At 37.3% G+C, this 16,486-nt stretch overlaps 1 protein-coding gene across 14 annotated transcripts in view; it reads left to right on the forward strand.

Moving 5' to 3' along the window:
- The window catches only part of golga2 (golgin A2), a 32,046-nt gene that overhangs the window by 12,610 nt on the left and 2,950 nt on the right, over positions 1-16,486 (forward strand). For 8 of the 14 annotated variants that reach the window (XM_079871885.1, XM_079871891.1, XM_079871896.1 and 5 more), the window contains 20 exons: positions 727-807; positions 1,479-1,517; positions 1,607-1,669; positions 2,157-2,250; positions 2,881-2,987; positions 3,071-3,129; positions 3,523-3,664; positions 5,303-5,392; positions 5,494-5,601; positions 6,341-6,428; positions 6,665-6,801; positions 7,633-7,851; positions 8,929-9,042; positions 10,899-11,123; positions 12,505-12,604; positions 12,681-12,769; positions 13,373-13,544; positions 14,576-14,743; positions 15,797-15,903; positions 15,983-16,151. In XM_079871885.1, the coding sequence (XP_079728011.1) occupies positions 727-807; positions 1,479-1,517; positions 1,607-1,669; positions 2,157-2,250; positions 2,881-2,987; positions 3,071-3,129; positions 3,523-3,664; positions 5,303-5,392; positions 5,494-5,601; positions 6,341-6,428; positions 6,665-6,801; positions 7,633-7,851; positions 8,929-9,042; positions 10,899-11,123; positions 12,505-12,604; positions 12,681-12,769; positions 13,373-13,544; positions 14,576-14,743; positions 15,797-15,903; positions 15,983-16,151 (2,371 nt within the window). The remainder of the gene's footprint in view (positions 1-726; positions 808-1,478; positions 1,518-1,606; positions 1,670-2,156; positions 2,251-2,880; positions 2,988-3,070; positions 3,130-3,522; positions 3,665-5,302; positions 5,393-5,493; positions 5,602-6,340; positions 6,429-6,664; positions 6,802-7,632; positions 7,852-8,928; positions 9,043-10,898; positions 11,124-12,504; positions 12,605-12,680; positions 12,770-13,372; positions 13,545-14,575; positions 14,744-15,796; positions 15,904-15,982; positions 16,152-16,486) is intronic. The other 6 variants (XM_079871898.1, XM_079871886.1, XM_079871894.1 and 3 more) reach the window with 1 other exon arrangement.

The raw sequence follows: 16,486 nt of genomic DNA on the forward strand, positions 1-16,486 counted from the left end.
ACAAACATCCTGTTCCAGCTTCACAAACACGGGCTCGACAGAAAGAGGCTCTGCTTATTAGTTGCAGTCTCACTCAAAAGTTTGAAGAAATTCCCCTCTGCTCACCAAGGCTGCATTTATTTGATCAAAAATACAGTAAAAATTGGAAATAATATTGCAGTCTAAAATATCTATTTTCTATGTGAATGTATTGTAAAATGTAATTTATTCCTGTGATCAAAGCTGAATTTTCAGCATCATTACTCCAGTCTTCAGTGTCACATGATCCTTCAGAAATCACTCTTATATGAGGATTTCATGATCAATAAACATTTCTCATTATTATCAATGTTGAAAACAGTTCATATTTTTCTGGATGAATAGAAAGTTCAAAAGAACAGCATTTGTTTGAAATAGAAATCTTTTGTGACATTATTAATGTCACTTTTGATCATTTTAATGCATCCTTGATGAATAAAGTATTAATTTGAATAGAGATAACACATTTCTTTCTACTTTAAGAGCTCACTTTTGAGTAAAATGTTAAATGTCGCCCTGCTAGAATACGAACAAATGCCTGTTTATCCGCATTCACCCAGCGTTCAGTTACACGTATAACAGATTCTTTGTTACACTGTATCACCTCCTGTTTGTTCTCTCTCTCTCTCTCTCTCTCTCTCTCTCTCTCTCTCTCTCTCTCTCTCTCTCTCTCTCTCTCTCTCTCTCTCTCTCTCTCTGCCACGTCAGACTCGCAACCAAGAGCTGGCCGCTGCTCTGGACTCCAGCGCACTAACAAACACCCAGCTCACCTCCAAACTCGAAACACTGGTAAGTGTGTGTGCATGACGTCCTATGATACCGGAGTAGACATTCACACGGGAGTACAATAAGACACACACACAGAGCTTGCAACATTGTATTTTAATATGCAATTAAAAATGATCAATTCAAGATTGCATTCTTTGTGATCTTCTCACATCCGATTAAACACACATATGATTAGCGTTTATTCAGACACAAGTGCATTTTCTAGTAAACATGTTTTTATACTCATGTCAGAGGTCATGCTATATTGTGAATATACTCATAGCACAGCCTTGAGTGCCTTATTGCTTTAATTAAATGGTTGCAATTAATACATAAATCTATATTTCTTAGTTTTGTTCTGTTTCATTCTTTTCATTTCATTTTATTTTTATTCTTTTAAGTATTGGATTGTACATGCAAAGATTTTTACAAACAAGATAATCTTAGTTCATATTAATTAAAACACTTACTAAAACATTAAATTCAAAAGTTATATGTGCTGTATATATTCCCCCTCCCTCATGGCCTTCAGAATATTTTGAAGCACAGTTATCACATTTTAAGGGAATAAGATACATTTTTAATTCATATTGTCTTTAATGAAGCACTAACTCTCAGGTTCCTGTTTAAAATGATTTAATGATTTTCTTTTTTAAAGTTAAACGTTGACCATGTTTGTTCTGTGTCTTCAGACGAAGCAGTCTCAGGAGCTTTCTGATCAACTACAGAAGGTAAGCCCAGCCAGCGGTGTTATTATATTGATCATTCATCATTTGTTAATGTGTGACTTCTCCTATTGTGCTTCATCTCTTCTCCTCAGGAGCGGAAGGAGTTTGAGCAGAAGTTCAGTAAGGAGCAGGGAGCGATGCGTGAACAGCTACAGGTGAACAGATATTATACAGTACTATAGGCATGTCTGGTTTTGTGTGATCGCATCACACATATATTTATATGAAAAAATCACAAGTTAAGCGTTTTAAAGGGATAATTCACCCCAAAACTTTTTTTTATCATCATTTACTCAGCCTCAAACCTGTATGAGTTTCTATCTTTTGTTTAACACAAAAGAAGATATTTAAAAAAATGTTGGCAGTAGCTACAGTAAAAAATATTACAGAAGTCAAAATAAAAATTTTTGGGTGAACTATCCCTTTAATTCAGTTAAATTAATACCAGCTGTTAGCGGGTACTGGTACTGCAGAATTACAGATCTTGTCACTTTAAATGTTCAAAATGAATCTATGCCGGGACAAGGATTAATTTTGACGGCGGCCAAAATGTGTTCAATGCAGGAAAACCCCTGTTGATGTCAGTGCTGTTATACAAACGTGAAGTTTTGTGTGTGTTTCATGATGCATGTCCTCATTCAGGTTCACATTCAGACCATCGGCATCCTGGTGTCGGAGAAATCAGAGCTACAGACGGCCCTGTCTTACACACAGCAGGCAGCACGACAGAAGTCAGGTGAGTGTGTGTGTGTGAATAACACACTGTCAGATTCATTCTCATAACTGCAATCTCTTAAGTTTATTTTTAACCAATGTTTCAGCAACACCCCTAAACTTTTAAACAAGTGTGCTCACTGTTAGATGCTTTTAGATACTGTTAAGTGTTTTTCACTAACTTGCACCTACAAAATGTGTGTTTGCTTCAATGCTTATTTAAAAGATCATGTCCAGGTTATAGTTCATGTGTAAAAGTATTAAAACTTATTGACTTTGCTCACACAGCGTGAAACACCTTGCCAAAAAAGATTTTGCAAAATTGTGTGATATGATTACACTTGTGGTGTTCTAGGTCAATAATGACCGGCCTACAAAAAAAGTTATTGGCAAATATTGGATTCAATCTTTTTGTCAACTTGATTTCTTTCTTATCTTTTAAGAACTGATTGATCATAGGCCTCATTGACCCCAGTGTTTTTGAGGTGAATAAGCTTGAACACTGAGATCAGTGATATTAGGCCTAAAAATTTAATAAATTAATGTAATTTATTACGGTATTTCTTTTGATGAATGACCTGCACATATTCTTGCGAGATCCACCTTTTCTTTACACTTACCTGTCCACACGTGTGTGTGTGTTTGCGTGCAGGCGAGGCAGAAGATCTGAGCTCGCGGCTACAGGCCAGTAAACACCGAGTGTCTGAGTTAGAGAGGACATTATCTACAGTCTCGACACAACAGAAGCAGTTTGAGAAGGTAGCAGATCCTCCATTCATCTTCATTATCAGCTATGTTTGATTAAAAGTCAAAGTTAAGTTTAAAAACCCTTGTTTCCACAGCATAATAAAGAGCTTGAAAAGGAGAGAGACAGTCTACGATTGGAGGTCCTCAGGTTTAAGTAAGTTTTTACCCCTCATTTAGCAGCAGATGTTATATGAATTAATAATGAGTGTTATTAGATTAGATCCAGCTTTATCGGCATTGTGTACAGTGCAATACAAAGCCAATGAGAAACAGAAGCATCTGACCAGAAGTGCAAAGAGCAATAAGAATAAATATGTTTGTATAAATACAATTGAATTAAAGTGCATTTGAGATCCAGACCAGTCAGTGCAAATAATCAAATGCTGTGCTTGCGAAAGAGTTAGAAATGGTGGATTATTGCCACAGTGCACATAGAAACAGGTGCATTGTTTAGTATTCAAGTATAACAGAAGTACAGTAACAGATATCATGTAAAACTGGTTCTGAAAATGAGATGTTATGTGAATATATTGTGTGTGCCTGTCAGTAATTTGAGCGAGGAGTCCCGGCAGCAGAGCTCAGAACTTTCTGAGCAGCTCAAGCTGAGAGTAAATGAGAACAATGCCTTGAAACAGGAGGTGGATGAGCTTCGCAAGCGGCTGGAGATGGCCGACGACATGCTGCAGCAGGTGAGAAAACACTGTGCACGGCCCAGATTTACCAAACAGGGCACATGAGACTGCAATCCCAGTAAAAAGCTCAGCAGACTCTTGATATAAAAGAAAATTTTTGATTCCGCTTATCGATTCCATTCAAGTGCAAGAAGACATTAAAGAGAACTCAATTGGCTTTCTGTGTGCACGCTTTGTATGTGTGCACAAAGAAAACGGCGTGCAAGATCTCTTTCACAACGGTTATGTCTAAAGTGAACGTAAACGGTTGAGAAAAAAATGCATTCGCGCCTAAAGTGACAGCAGCCTAATATACCAGCTGCCGCCTGTCATTAGTTTTAATAAAAGAACAGAATTCAGTGAAAAATCACTTGTTGATCTTGACTGAATAACTTTTGGTAAGGCTTTTCCTCCACTTTATGTATAAAGCGGAGACCATGCCATGCTATTTTTAATTTTTTCATAAATTTGATTTAAAGGGTTAGTTCACCCAAAAATGAAAATTCTGTCAGTAATTACTCTCCCTCATGTTGTTCCAACCCCGTAAGACCTTCGTTCATCTTCAGAACACAAATTAAGATATTTTTGAGTAAATCTGAGAGCTGATCACTCCTCCATAGGCTTCTAAGGGATTGAAACTTGCTGGCCCAGAAAAGTTATTAAAGAGATCGTTAATATAGTCCAAGTGACTCCAGTGGCTCAATCTTAAGTTTATAAAGCGACGAGAATACTTTTTGTGCGCAAAAACAAACAAAAATAACAACTTTATTCCACTATTCATTTCCTTCTCTCTGGGCCTCGTAGTGTTTTTGCGCAGCGCGTCTGTGTACACGTCAACACGCATCACACACATGACCAGCGTCGGCCAATAGTGAGCCTACGTGGTGACGTGCAACACAGACGCGCTGCGCTAAAACACTACGTGAACCAACTAGAGGCCCAGAGAGAAGGAAATGAATAGTGGAATAAAATCGTTATTTTTGTTTGTTTTTGCGCACAAAAAGTATTCTCGTCGCTTTATAAACTTAAGATTGAGCCACTGTAGTCACTTGGACTATATTAACGATCTCTTTAATAACTTTTCCGGGCCAGCAAGTTTCAATCCCTTAGAAGCCTATGGAGAAGTGATCAGCTCTCAGATTTACTCAAAAATATCTTAATTTGTGTTCTGAAGATGAACGAAGGTCTTACGGGGTTGGAACAACATGAGGGAGAGTGATTACTGACAGAATTTTCATTTTTGGGTGAACTAACCCTTTAAGTTTCTGTACCTAAACACTAGACCTACCTGAAACAAAACACTATTTATTGCTAGATAGATTGTTTATTTGTTCTTATTTTATTACTGACTATTTACTTGTCTTTACTAGTGTTTTAAATTGGCTAGTTGGGTTTTGCTGTGGACTTTTTGTTTTGTTTCTCAGGTTCTTTCTTTACATGACAACGCTGTTCTAAAATGGAAACGTTTTACCTGCGCTAATGCACTACACGTGGCACTTTAAAAACCAGATAGTTTATTTATAGTTCGATTACGGATATTTCACATCATGTTCGAATGCATATTCGAATATCGAATAAAAAGTGACAGCCCTACTTTGCGCATGATGTAACCACATCTCATGGAGTAATTCCTGTCTGTTAACATAAATCCTCCAGTTCTCCAGTCAGTCGGGTCCTCCATCAGAGCACCAGCAGGTTCAGCTCATTCTGGAAGAGAAGCACCAGTTAGAGGCTCACGCGGCTCAGGTGTGTGTGAAGGGGATTGTTATTTGGGAATGGCTTGTGCCAGTATTTTTCCTCTGTCATTCTGAATTCCCTGTGCTTGGTTTATGTGTGTGTGTGTGCAGCTGATGGAGTCCGTCGCTCAGCTTCAGGTGGAGAGAGATCAGTACGCTGCACAGATTCAGGAGGAGGGACGAGTGTGGAAAGACAAAACAGAACAGCTCCTGTCTCAGGTAAACACATACTGTGTGTGTGTATAAAAATAATAGTTTTATTTTATAGTACAACTATAAGTGCTTCTTATTACAAATCTGGTGAAATGGCTGCCATATGTTTTGTTCCCAAATGCACGTTATACGCGACATGATAGTAAAATTCACTCTGAAACACACATATGTTCATTTCATTAAATCACAGACTTGATGGGTCGCTATTTCGATGTGTCATTCAACCCTAAAACACACACGTTCATACCCTTCCCGGAGTGTGTTGATTAGGGATGCAGCGATATGAGAATTTTGGGCGATACCGATAACCGATAATTCTTTATATTTGAAAGCCGATAACAGATATATTGGTCGATAAATCCAACTTTTTATATTATTTTTGAGAGCCTGAATAAAAAAAGTCTTAACATTAAAATCCATGTCCCAAACACACAATTATAATGATGTTCTCATCATTTTATGTGGCCGATATGACAGACATGTTGAACTGTATTTTCCTTTTTTTTTTTTTTTTTACTGATTTCAATCATATTTCAAGCAATTCAAACCCATCATGTTGAACAGTGCGCATCTGAAGTGTCTCAGCTGAAGGAAATAATACATTATTTATCAGGTTTAATATATCAGACAAATTTTCTTATTGGGTCGATAATGATAACATTAAAAATTAATATATATTGGCCGATACCGATATGGTGGCCGATATATCGTGCATCTCTAATGTTGATATATTGTGTGTGTGTAGGTGCGTCTGATGTCTGAGGAGAGGGACAACACTGCTGTTCAGATCCACGAGCTGCAGGAGAAGATCATAGAACTGGAGAATGCTGCAGGTACAAGACATGAGATCCACACTCTTTATGCCCTATTCACATTGAACACAATACTAAATGTGTTATTAAGAACCAAGAGAACCGAACTACAAGTGTGAACACACCCTAAATCACCTACTTTTCCCCCTCAGTTGCCAAAAAACTAAACAAATGCCCAAAACATACACTACATAAATACCACTTCTAGCCGTACTCTCTTCAGATAGAAACTTGACAGATTTGTGTTGTGTCCACAGCTCTGATGAGCAGAGAGCAGGAGCTGCAGGCCGTGTCGCAGGTCTCAGGCCCTTCAGAAAGTGAACTGGCCCTTCAGGAAACCATCAGCAGCCTTCAGCAGGAGAGAGACGCTCTCAGTCTACAGTACCAAGCACAGGTGACCAGCGTTAAACATGTGATGTCATGCATATACTGTGTTTGTCTTACAAAGTTCACAATTCGCTACTCATGTTTATGTGAAAACAGTAGATCATGCAATTCTTATTGCAGTATATTTAGATTAATACATTTCTTAAATGCATTACACAAAACCCTTTTGACTCCATCATTCTTCACAATAGCTGTTTCCATCTACTGGTTTTTATGCACATTTTGGGATATCTAAATATATATAAAAAATGCTGGATGGAAATGCTAAAATAAAAATGAATTAAAAAAGTGCATAAACAATGCACTTAATTGAGGCGGATACATTTTTCATGCGTATAGACTACAACGAAAACACATTTACTGAGAATATCCCTTGATGCGCAACAAAAAACTTGTGTGACTTTGCCTCAACAGAGATTGTGATTGTGATATTTTGTTCTCTTGAACAAAGTTCTCTTATTTGCAAATGTTTTGTCATATTCCAATTTTGCGCATAGGTTAAATTCGCAACTTTGGATGAAAACATAGCTTTTGATATTCATATATATATCGTTACATCATTCAGTCCTAGCAGACACTCCTTATATAAGTGTTTAGACACTCCTTACATAAACGTTTTCCTAATAATTGATACATTGTAGATAAAACTTAGTTTGAGTCACTATTCTTTGTGCATTCATAAAAACCTAAAAAATAATAATAATCGAGATATCGCTATCAAATCACAGGCACACGTGAGCAGCTCGTTATCCGGTGTTTTCAGAGTATCAGTCACACAATATGCGTGTTTTATTGTATTTACACATGATTTGCATATGTTTTCTCTTGTGTCCTGTAGGTGCGGGACAACGAGCAGCTGAGCCGACTGGTGCAGGAACAGGAGGTGAGGCTGGAAGAACTGGAGAGGCAGGCCGAACGGGCCGCTGAAGACGCTCAGGATCGACTCCGGATTCTGGAGGACGTCCAGAGCGATAAAGCCACCATCAGCAGAGCCCTGGCTCAGAACCGAGACCTCAAAGACCAGCTGGCCGAGTTTCAGAACGGTTTTGTCAAGCTGGTGAGTAGAGATGGGCGATAGGGCTGGGCAAATTTTTTTTTCATTTTTTTTTTTCGATTAATCGTTTTTTAAAAAAGTGGTCGATTCAAAATTGATTCTCAAAGGCCACGAATCGATTTTTTTTCCATATTTATTTATCTCTCACCCAAAAGCCAGTATTAGTTTTCCTAGACTGTTCATAGGCTTCCACGTTACAGCTAATGCTGTGAGATTTTATGTTTGTTCAATCTTAAACATAAAATAACCTGATCCTGTTTGATCAAGGCATGCGACTGTTCTGACTTGTCCTTTTTACAGCATCAATTTTTCAACTTGCATCAAAATCCTGTCTATTCGTTGTATGCATTTGAAATATAGAGTTGTGTTCTGTTTTAATGTACCCAAGTCCACCCTTGTAAACTTATGTTCACTGTTCATTTTTATAAATATAGTATTTGTATTAAATCTATATTCATTGAGTCAAATTGAGAATCGAATCAGGAATCAAGAATCGAATCGAATTGGAACATCTGAATCGATACTCAGCCCTAATGGGCGATATGGACTTAAAACTATATCACAATATTTTCTGGTATTTACTGCGATAACGGTATCAATGGCGATCAATTTAGTACCATTCACCACTGTTTTTGGCTTCAAGTGACAGCTGCATGCATTCTTCAGAGCCTCAGAAACACAAAACGTACCTTTTACATTTTTTCAGAAATGTACATAACACAATCACAGTTAGCGAAAAATGTATTAATTTAAAAAATGTAGTAATTTAATGCAGATACGAGCTCATTGAAGTAATGAATACTTGTTTGTTAACAAATGATTATATGATTATGATAAGAATAACAATACAAACGGCACTAAGGATTGATGAGCTTCCGGGTTCATGAATATTAATCACGTGCGCATTAGTCTCTGCTTGCTCATAATAATTCCAAATGAACAACATTATTTTACAGGAAGATACAATAAATTATATCGTTTACATGTTGTACGTCAATTCAGCGTGTCCCATCCCTACTGGTGAGCTCTAGTGAAAGATGACGTATGCGAATGTGACCCCTGACCTTTCTCCTCCTTCAGACCAATGAGAACATGGAGCTGACGAGCGCTCTGCAGTCCGAGAACCACATCAAGAAGGAGATCGCTCGTAAGATGGGTCAGCTACAGGAAGATCTGCACAATGCCAAAGAACAGGTTTGTGTCCATTTACAGCCAAGGCTAATCATTAAACGTATCCTATGTAAAATTAAAATAAACAGGCTTGCATGATGTTTGAGTTATACTTTATTGTCCTTTTACAATAACCGTGCACATGCAACCAACTTTGCACAACAATTGAAACGTCATTAAATCACCTTTAAAAGAGAGCCGTGCTGATTACATTATTCCTACCTCTTACTATTTAAAATATGAATAGATACCCGTGCAAATGTTTTTTATAACGGTTGCTTTTACGTAATAACCCTAAACGTTTCCCTGACGGTAATAATTGAAACATTGAAGATAAAACATGGCTTGAGTCACTATTAGGGCTGCACGACTAATTGAAAATTACCCGCACGCGATTTGGCAAAGGCTGCAAATTATTTATTTATTTTAATGCGCTGCTTGTCAGTGCAGCACGGCTCTGTGATCAGTAGTAAATGCTGCTCCATCTGAAAGCCAGATGGCGCTCTAATGCAGAAACTCCATATACAGAAGTAGCAGATACATAACCCCGCAGCAGAAGTAGATAATGCACGTCATTCAAGGAAATACCTACGGGCATCATACTATCACTGTAACTGAATAAACAGAAGTTTGAAACACGACTATGACAATATATGGTTTATCTCAGTTCTTCAAGTCTTCTCGTGTATTTTCATGATGATAAAGTATATTGGTACCTTAATGCTAATCGACATAGCCTTTGTTACTGTATAGAATACTGTGAAATAATATATTGCCTGCCTTATTCTATGACAAGAAGCCACTTCATCTTACAGAATGATGTTTTCAAACACTCGATTGACGTTATGAAGTGAGTTTGGAGTAAAAACATGTTATTAAATGTTGTATTAAAGATTTTATCTGTTAATGTGACCATTAACTGACATCAGAGAAACGTGAACATGCAAATGTTTTTAAATTATTAATTTAAATTAAATATTAAAGTCCCCCTGTAATCAATAATTTTATCCCTTAAAACTCATATTTGATCACTAAAATTACATATTTAAATGTTTTTTCCTAGAAAAAAACTTTCTTCCTGCCTTAAAATATCTTGAATGTAACTCGACAACCTTGTTTCATTTAGTATGCATGGTTTTATGAATATGCAAATGAGCCCCGCCTCCACTCACTCACTCAGCTCAGAGATCCACTGGTTGACGATCACACGTTGATCTGATTGGTTACAAGGTAGTTTGTGACGTCAGAAACACCAGCGATTTCAAAGTGTGTTTTTGAGACTGTCTTTGGTTCACTGCAGTTTTAAGGAGGAAATACTCAGCAATGGTGTCGACTTATGAACTTACACATGGTTTGTCTTAAAGCAGATTAAAAACACCACATAGACACATAAACAACATTAAAAGCTGGATTATCACCACAGGGGGACTTTAAATGTATAATCACAGTGTAACAATGACACCTTAAAATAGAGTGTAACCAAAAACATAAATCTTAAATTGTTTTCTATGAAGTTACATATTTTTCCTACTCTTGCACTGTTAAATGTATTATTTGTTTGTTTAATTTTAATCTAATTAATAGCTAAAATGTTTTACATTTTTAATGAATTAATTCATTTGAATCTAATTTACTTATTTAATTTAGTCGTCTTATGTATTTATTTACAGTTTTCCTGTCACTCAAGGAACCGTGTACATGCGAATGTGTTGTTAAAATATAGAAATATTGACTTTAAATCTCAGGGGGAAGATATTTTACGTCTAAAGGTATCGGCTGACGAAACAGTTAAAGGAACTGCTGCCTTAAAGGGATATGTATTTGCACGCAGCTTTAGTCATTTTTCCCACCGTAACCTGATTAATGATTCGTTTCATCAGCTGTTGGAGAAGTCGAACGAGGTGGCGTCGGTGCAGGAGCAGAGGGATCAGTATCTGAGCCATCTTCAGCAGTACACGAGCGGATACCAGGCGCTGGTGGCGGAGCGAGAGCATCTGCACAAGCAGTTCCTGCAGCAGGCGCAGCTGATGGACCGACTGCAGCACGACGAGGTGCAGGGGAAAGTGCAGCTGGAGCAGAGTCACATGCAGCTGCAGGAGGCACAGGTGAACACCACCAGATGGACTTCAACTGTCACTGTATTAGCATCCACTAGGGGTGGAACGATACCCTCATGTCACGATTCGATACATATCACAATATGATATTACTGCGATCAGGGTTTGAATTGAACTTTTTCACTCTCCGGCCATTTTGGCTACTAAATTTGCCATCTTGGCTACAAAATGTTTAAGTTACCGGCCATTCAGAACTTCAACTAGCCAAAAAAAAAAAAAACAGATTAACTATGTCACAGCATATATATATATATATATATATATATATATATATATATATATATATATCATTTTATAAAATTTGGATTTCATACATATTCTTATTCAAACAAAATCCTGTCATCAAGCATCTCCTCCCTTCCTCTTTCAACCTCATACTTTTCACCAAAAATGTGTTTTAGATGGATTGATCAATACAGGACACAGAACATGTTGGATGTTGGAAAATAACAATGTCTTTTCTGTTTACCAAATGCTTTTTAATCTTCGCTTTTGCTTCAGTGCAAATGAACAAACGTTCTGTTATTTGTTGCGTAGTGATGAGTGTGTTCAAGTAAGTCAGATATGAGCAGATTATGCAATACGCTGTATTTAATATATCATCATGACTCATGAGTGTTTGCGCTGAATCTGCGCAGATTTGGCTTTCATGAACTTTCCAGCAAAGTGAGTAAACATAATAAGTAACACACCAAATTGGCTAGTGATTTGACAGCGTCACCCGCCACAGCTGATGCAGATTGTGCAGATTGTCACTATCCACGATACATATTGTTGCAGTGCATTTTTGTATTGTGATATATTGTGACAAGATATATTGTTATACCCCTAGCATCCACACAAGCAACAATAACGTTTTAAATGTATTAGCATGCACTGCAGTTTAAAGGTGCACTGTGTGATTTTTAGCGGCATCTAGTGGTGAGGTTGTGAATTGCACCTAACAGAAGTTATGATCGCTGACAGGAAGTGATGTCGTCGTCTGAGACAGCAGAGAGTAGCCAGTTGAGGTTTCTTTACAAAGATAAATTAAGAAATTATATTTACTTAATTGTTCAGTAAAACGATGTTATAGCGAATATTACTAGCTTCTTATCATGAAGAACAACAGTGACAAAACGCGTTTGTCCCTTTAGGGCCACTGTAGAAACATGTCTGCGCATTTCAAAGTAAGTGTGTGTGTAGAGAGAAATGGCTCATTCTAAGGTAATAAAAACACAACGGTTCGTTAAGTAAGGTATACTTACACCACTGAAAACAGTTATGTATATGATATTGCATTTCTGTCAACAGATCCCCCTAAATATTACACAGTGCACCTTTAAATGCTCGATGATAATAATCCATCCTGCTTTACTGTTCCCTGCAGGAGAAACTAAACCAGCTGGCCAGAGACAACGAGGAGCTGAAGACTGAAGTGCAGGAGCTCCTGAACGGGTCTGTCCTGAACACGTCACTCAGAGACGAGGGTGAGTCCCAGCTTTCTCTGAAACATCTGCTCCGCCACAGTGGCTTTACTGACGATTACCCCACTGATGTTTGAAGGTGATGGGTTGGAAAGCCACTCGCTCCCAGAGAGCTTCCAGAAATCCCAGATTGCCATTCCTGAGGAGTTTGAGACCAGAGAAGACATGGTGAGTTTATTCAAATATGCAGCAATTGTATTGACTTCTGTGACATTGCATATGAAGATTTACAGTCTAAATGCACTATTCATTCAGTTTTATTTTCTTGGTTCCTAAATCAATAATTTGATTTCACCTTTCTCATCTGTTGAGACCATCAAAGTGGGAGATAATTATATATTACATCAAATTATAGAAGCTTGAGCATTTGAAAGTGCAGAATTTAAGACTTAAATATACATTTAATTTAATATTATAAATGGAATTTAATATTAGCTTTGTGACTTGTAGTGTAAAAATAAAAGTATTATTATAATTATCTTATATTTTATAATTTCCAGCAGTAATATATTTCTGTTTTATTTTATAATGAGGGTTAAAATATATTATTTTATACATTATATAATATTAATGTATTTTATTGTATTGTATTAAATTGTATTAATAAATAATATTAATAGCAATATTATTTTAAAATATTTTAAAAAAGCTTACTTTTCATGATCCAATCACATCCAGAAGCAAAAACTCAACCTCCACCCAACATGTTCTCCTCATTAAATATTCATTTCCTCTCTGTGGTGAATTGTTCTTTCCCTCTGATAATTTCAGGAGGAGTTTATTCATTCTGCCCTGTCCCGTCTGGAGGATGAGAGAGATGAGATGAGCCGTCGGTTCGAGGAGGAGAGGAGGCTTCATCACGCCGCCCGGCAACAGATGACGGCCATGAGCCACGAGCATCTTAATCATCATCATCATCATCAGAGCACAGGTGCAGAGACAGGTGCGGCTTCATCATGAGCAGACATTCACTGCGCTGAAATCCCTCAGACGTCTACACACTTGTGTGAAAACTCGTTCACACGTTTGGTTTTAGGTCTTTCAAATTAAAATTCAAAAATAAAATTCCACATTTCAATGCAAAGCGGTCCAATCTAATTTTAGGTGTGCGTCGGGCAGCCTTATCAGTGGCCTACGAGATGTGATGATGATGTAAAAGTCATTTGTTGTGTTTTAATGTTTTTGTTTGCCTATTTTTAAAAGTTGACTGTTTTTTTTTCCTGTTTTTAAATGCAAAAAGTCGTCTGTGTGAATCAAAGTATGCATAAATACATGAAGCTGTTTTATTCACAAGTTTTTATGCAATTTACAAAATAATATTTGATTTATAAATGTTAGTTTAAACATAATGCATTAAAAATAATTTTTTTTTACCGACAATCATATTATGTCATTGCTTTTAATAAACAATTTAATTGCGGTGCATTGATATTTTATATGTAAAATAAAAAATGTAATATTGATAATAATGGCCTCAGGAGACAAGCCAAAATCTTTTTTCCACATTACCGAAATTATGCCTTTTAAATTTTTATATAATTTGAATATTAGTTTTAAGTAAAAATTCAAAATCAAAAAAAAAATACAGTAAAAATATTAAGTGAAAGTGAAATATTGAAATATAAGTGAAATATTATTACAATTTAGAAGGTTTTCTATGTGAATATTTTTATAAAATATAATTTAATCCTGTGATGAAAGCTGAATTTTCAGCATTCAGTGTCACATGATCCTTCAGAAATCACTCTAATATGATGATTTGATGATCAAGAAACATTTATGATTATTATCAGTGTTGAAAACCGTTGTGCTGCTTCAGATTTTTCTAGAATTTTACTATTTAACAACTTTACTATTTACTACTACTTTTGCCCTCTTTGCTGCACTGCTGATTGTGTCTGTGTGTGTGTGTGTGTGCGTGTGTGTGCGTGTGTGTGCGTGTGTGTGCGTGTGTGTGTGTGTGTGTGTGTGTAGGAGGCTCTGACGGGGTTCCAGTGGAGGTGCACGAGGCTCTGCGTGCTGCCATGGACAAACTCCAGGAGCGTTTCACCAAACTCATGCAGGAGAAGGTGGACCTGAGGGAGCGATTGGAGGAGCTGGAGCACCGCTGCATTCAGCTGTCCGGAGAAACGGACACCATCGGTGAGACGCTGCTGCGCACACACACACACACACACTGTCAGCGGATCTGTATCACTGCGTGTCAAAATGCATAAAGTGCAGAATGTTTCTTAATTGCTTGAAAAATGCATTATTTTTCATTTATAGTGCGTGGCTGTTGAATGCTTGATTCTGATTGGTTGATGAACGTTCTGAGGTGTGCAGTTATTTTGCAGTAAATGCACGGCTAAAGTAGTTCCAGCAGGTTTTGACCGCATTACAGTTCCATATTACTTCGCCAAATGATTTCAGTTATTTCAAAGGTCATTACAGCCGTCATAACCAAAACCCACAGCGATACTGACACCAAGCAAAGAAATATAACAAATAAATATAGGAAACAATGGGATAAAAGACAAATTATTTCCATGTTTTTTGCCACAAAATTACGTTTTATTATGTATAGACATCACACACACTCTTTCTCACGCCCAAACGCACACACATACAGTACGGACACACACTCACACAGAAACGTATTATTAGCGTCTCTCTGATGATTTCATCAGTAAAATAGTTTTAACAACTTTAAAGTTACATGACATTTCTCACTAGCGAGGCAATAACGGCGCTGTTCTTGAAGCAGATAAACTTACAGTTTCACTATTAGTCTCTCTCTCTCTCTCTCTCTCTCTCTCATTAATAACATTATTAATAACTGCATTAGTCTGCTATCAAACTGCTTGTTTATCAAACAACACCAAATACTTATAATATTCACTGGTATTTTATAGTGTAGTTTTATTAATATTTTGAATAAGCTTGTTTAATTTTTAGTAATTTTCGTTATTTTATTGTTTTTTTTTGTTTATTGTTTTTTTTTAAAACATTGCTATTTAGGTTTCATATCTTTTTATCATAATTCAATAAAGCTTCAGCAATTATCGTGATGTGAAAATTAGATTTCTGCGAATGCGTGCAAGAAGAAAAACAGCTTATATCAGCATATTAGTGATATCTGTTTATGTGTGACCATTTGAGTTTATCAGCATTGGAGGGAGTTTCTCTTTACAGATGTGTTTTCTGTGTGTGTAGGTGAATACATCGCGCTGTATCAGAACCAGAGAGCCATCATGAAACAAAGACACTTTGAAAAGGAGCAATACATCAACATGCTGGCCAAAGACAAGGAGGAGATGAAGGTACGAGGAGCATCTCTGTGATGATGGTGTGAGGTCTGCGGCGTGATGTTTGACGTGTGTGTGTGTGTGTGTTGTTCAGGTGAAGTTAGCCGAGCTGCAGGACCTGGTCATGCGTTTGGTGGGGGAGCGTAACGAGTGGTACAGCAGATACATGAGCGCCGTCAGTAACCCTGACCTCCTGCCGTCTGGAGGAGACCAGCCTCGACCTGCTGATCAAAACATGGACAGCGACAGTGTGGACAGTCCAGGTAACAGTCACACTCGTGCAAACCAAGCGGCAACCTTCCCGTCTCTCTCTTGAAGTGACTTAAACTGCAGTTCATCAACTGGCCACTAGAGCCCGGCTGCAGAAGAGAGTCAATCCCATAGACCTCCATGTTAAAATGCCCAACTTTACAGCAGAAAAAAACATGTTTACAGCCTGGTGCAAAAAGTGGTTTTGGTCTATATAGCTAATTTTGCTCTTTATGACGACTGTGAGGGGGTGAATTTTTTTATAAATCATCCGTTTAAATTATATCAAGCCTTAAAGTTCTGCATAATTAAGGGCGTGGCCATTTGAGTGACAGGTGGATTGTCGCTG

The sequence above is a fragment of the Squalius cephalus genome (assembly GCF_949319135.1).
Source record: "Squalius cephalus genome assembly, chromosome: 5".
NCBI lineage: Eukaryota > Metazoa > Chordata > Actinopteri > Cypriniformes > Leuciscidae > Squalius > Squalius cephalus.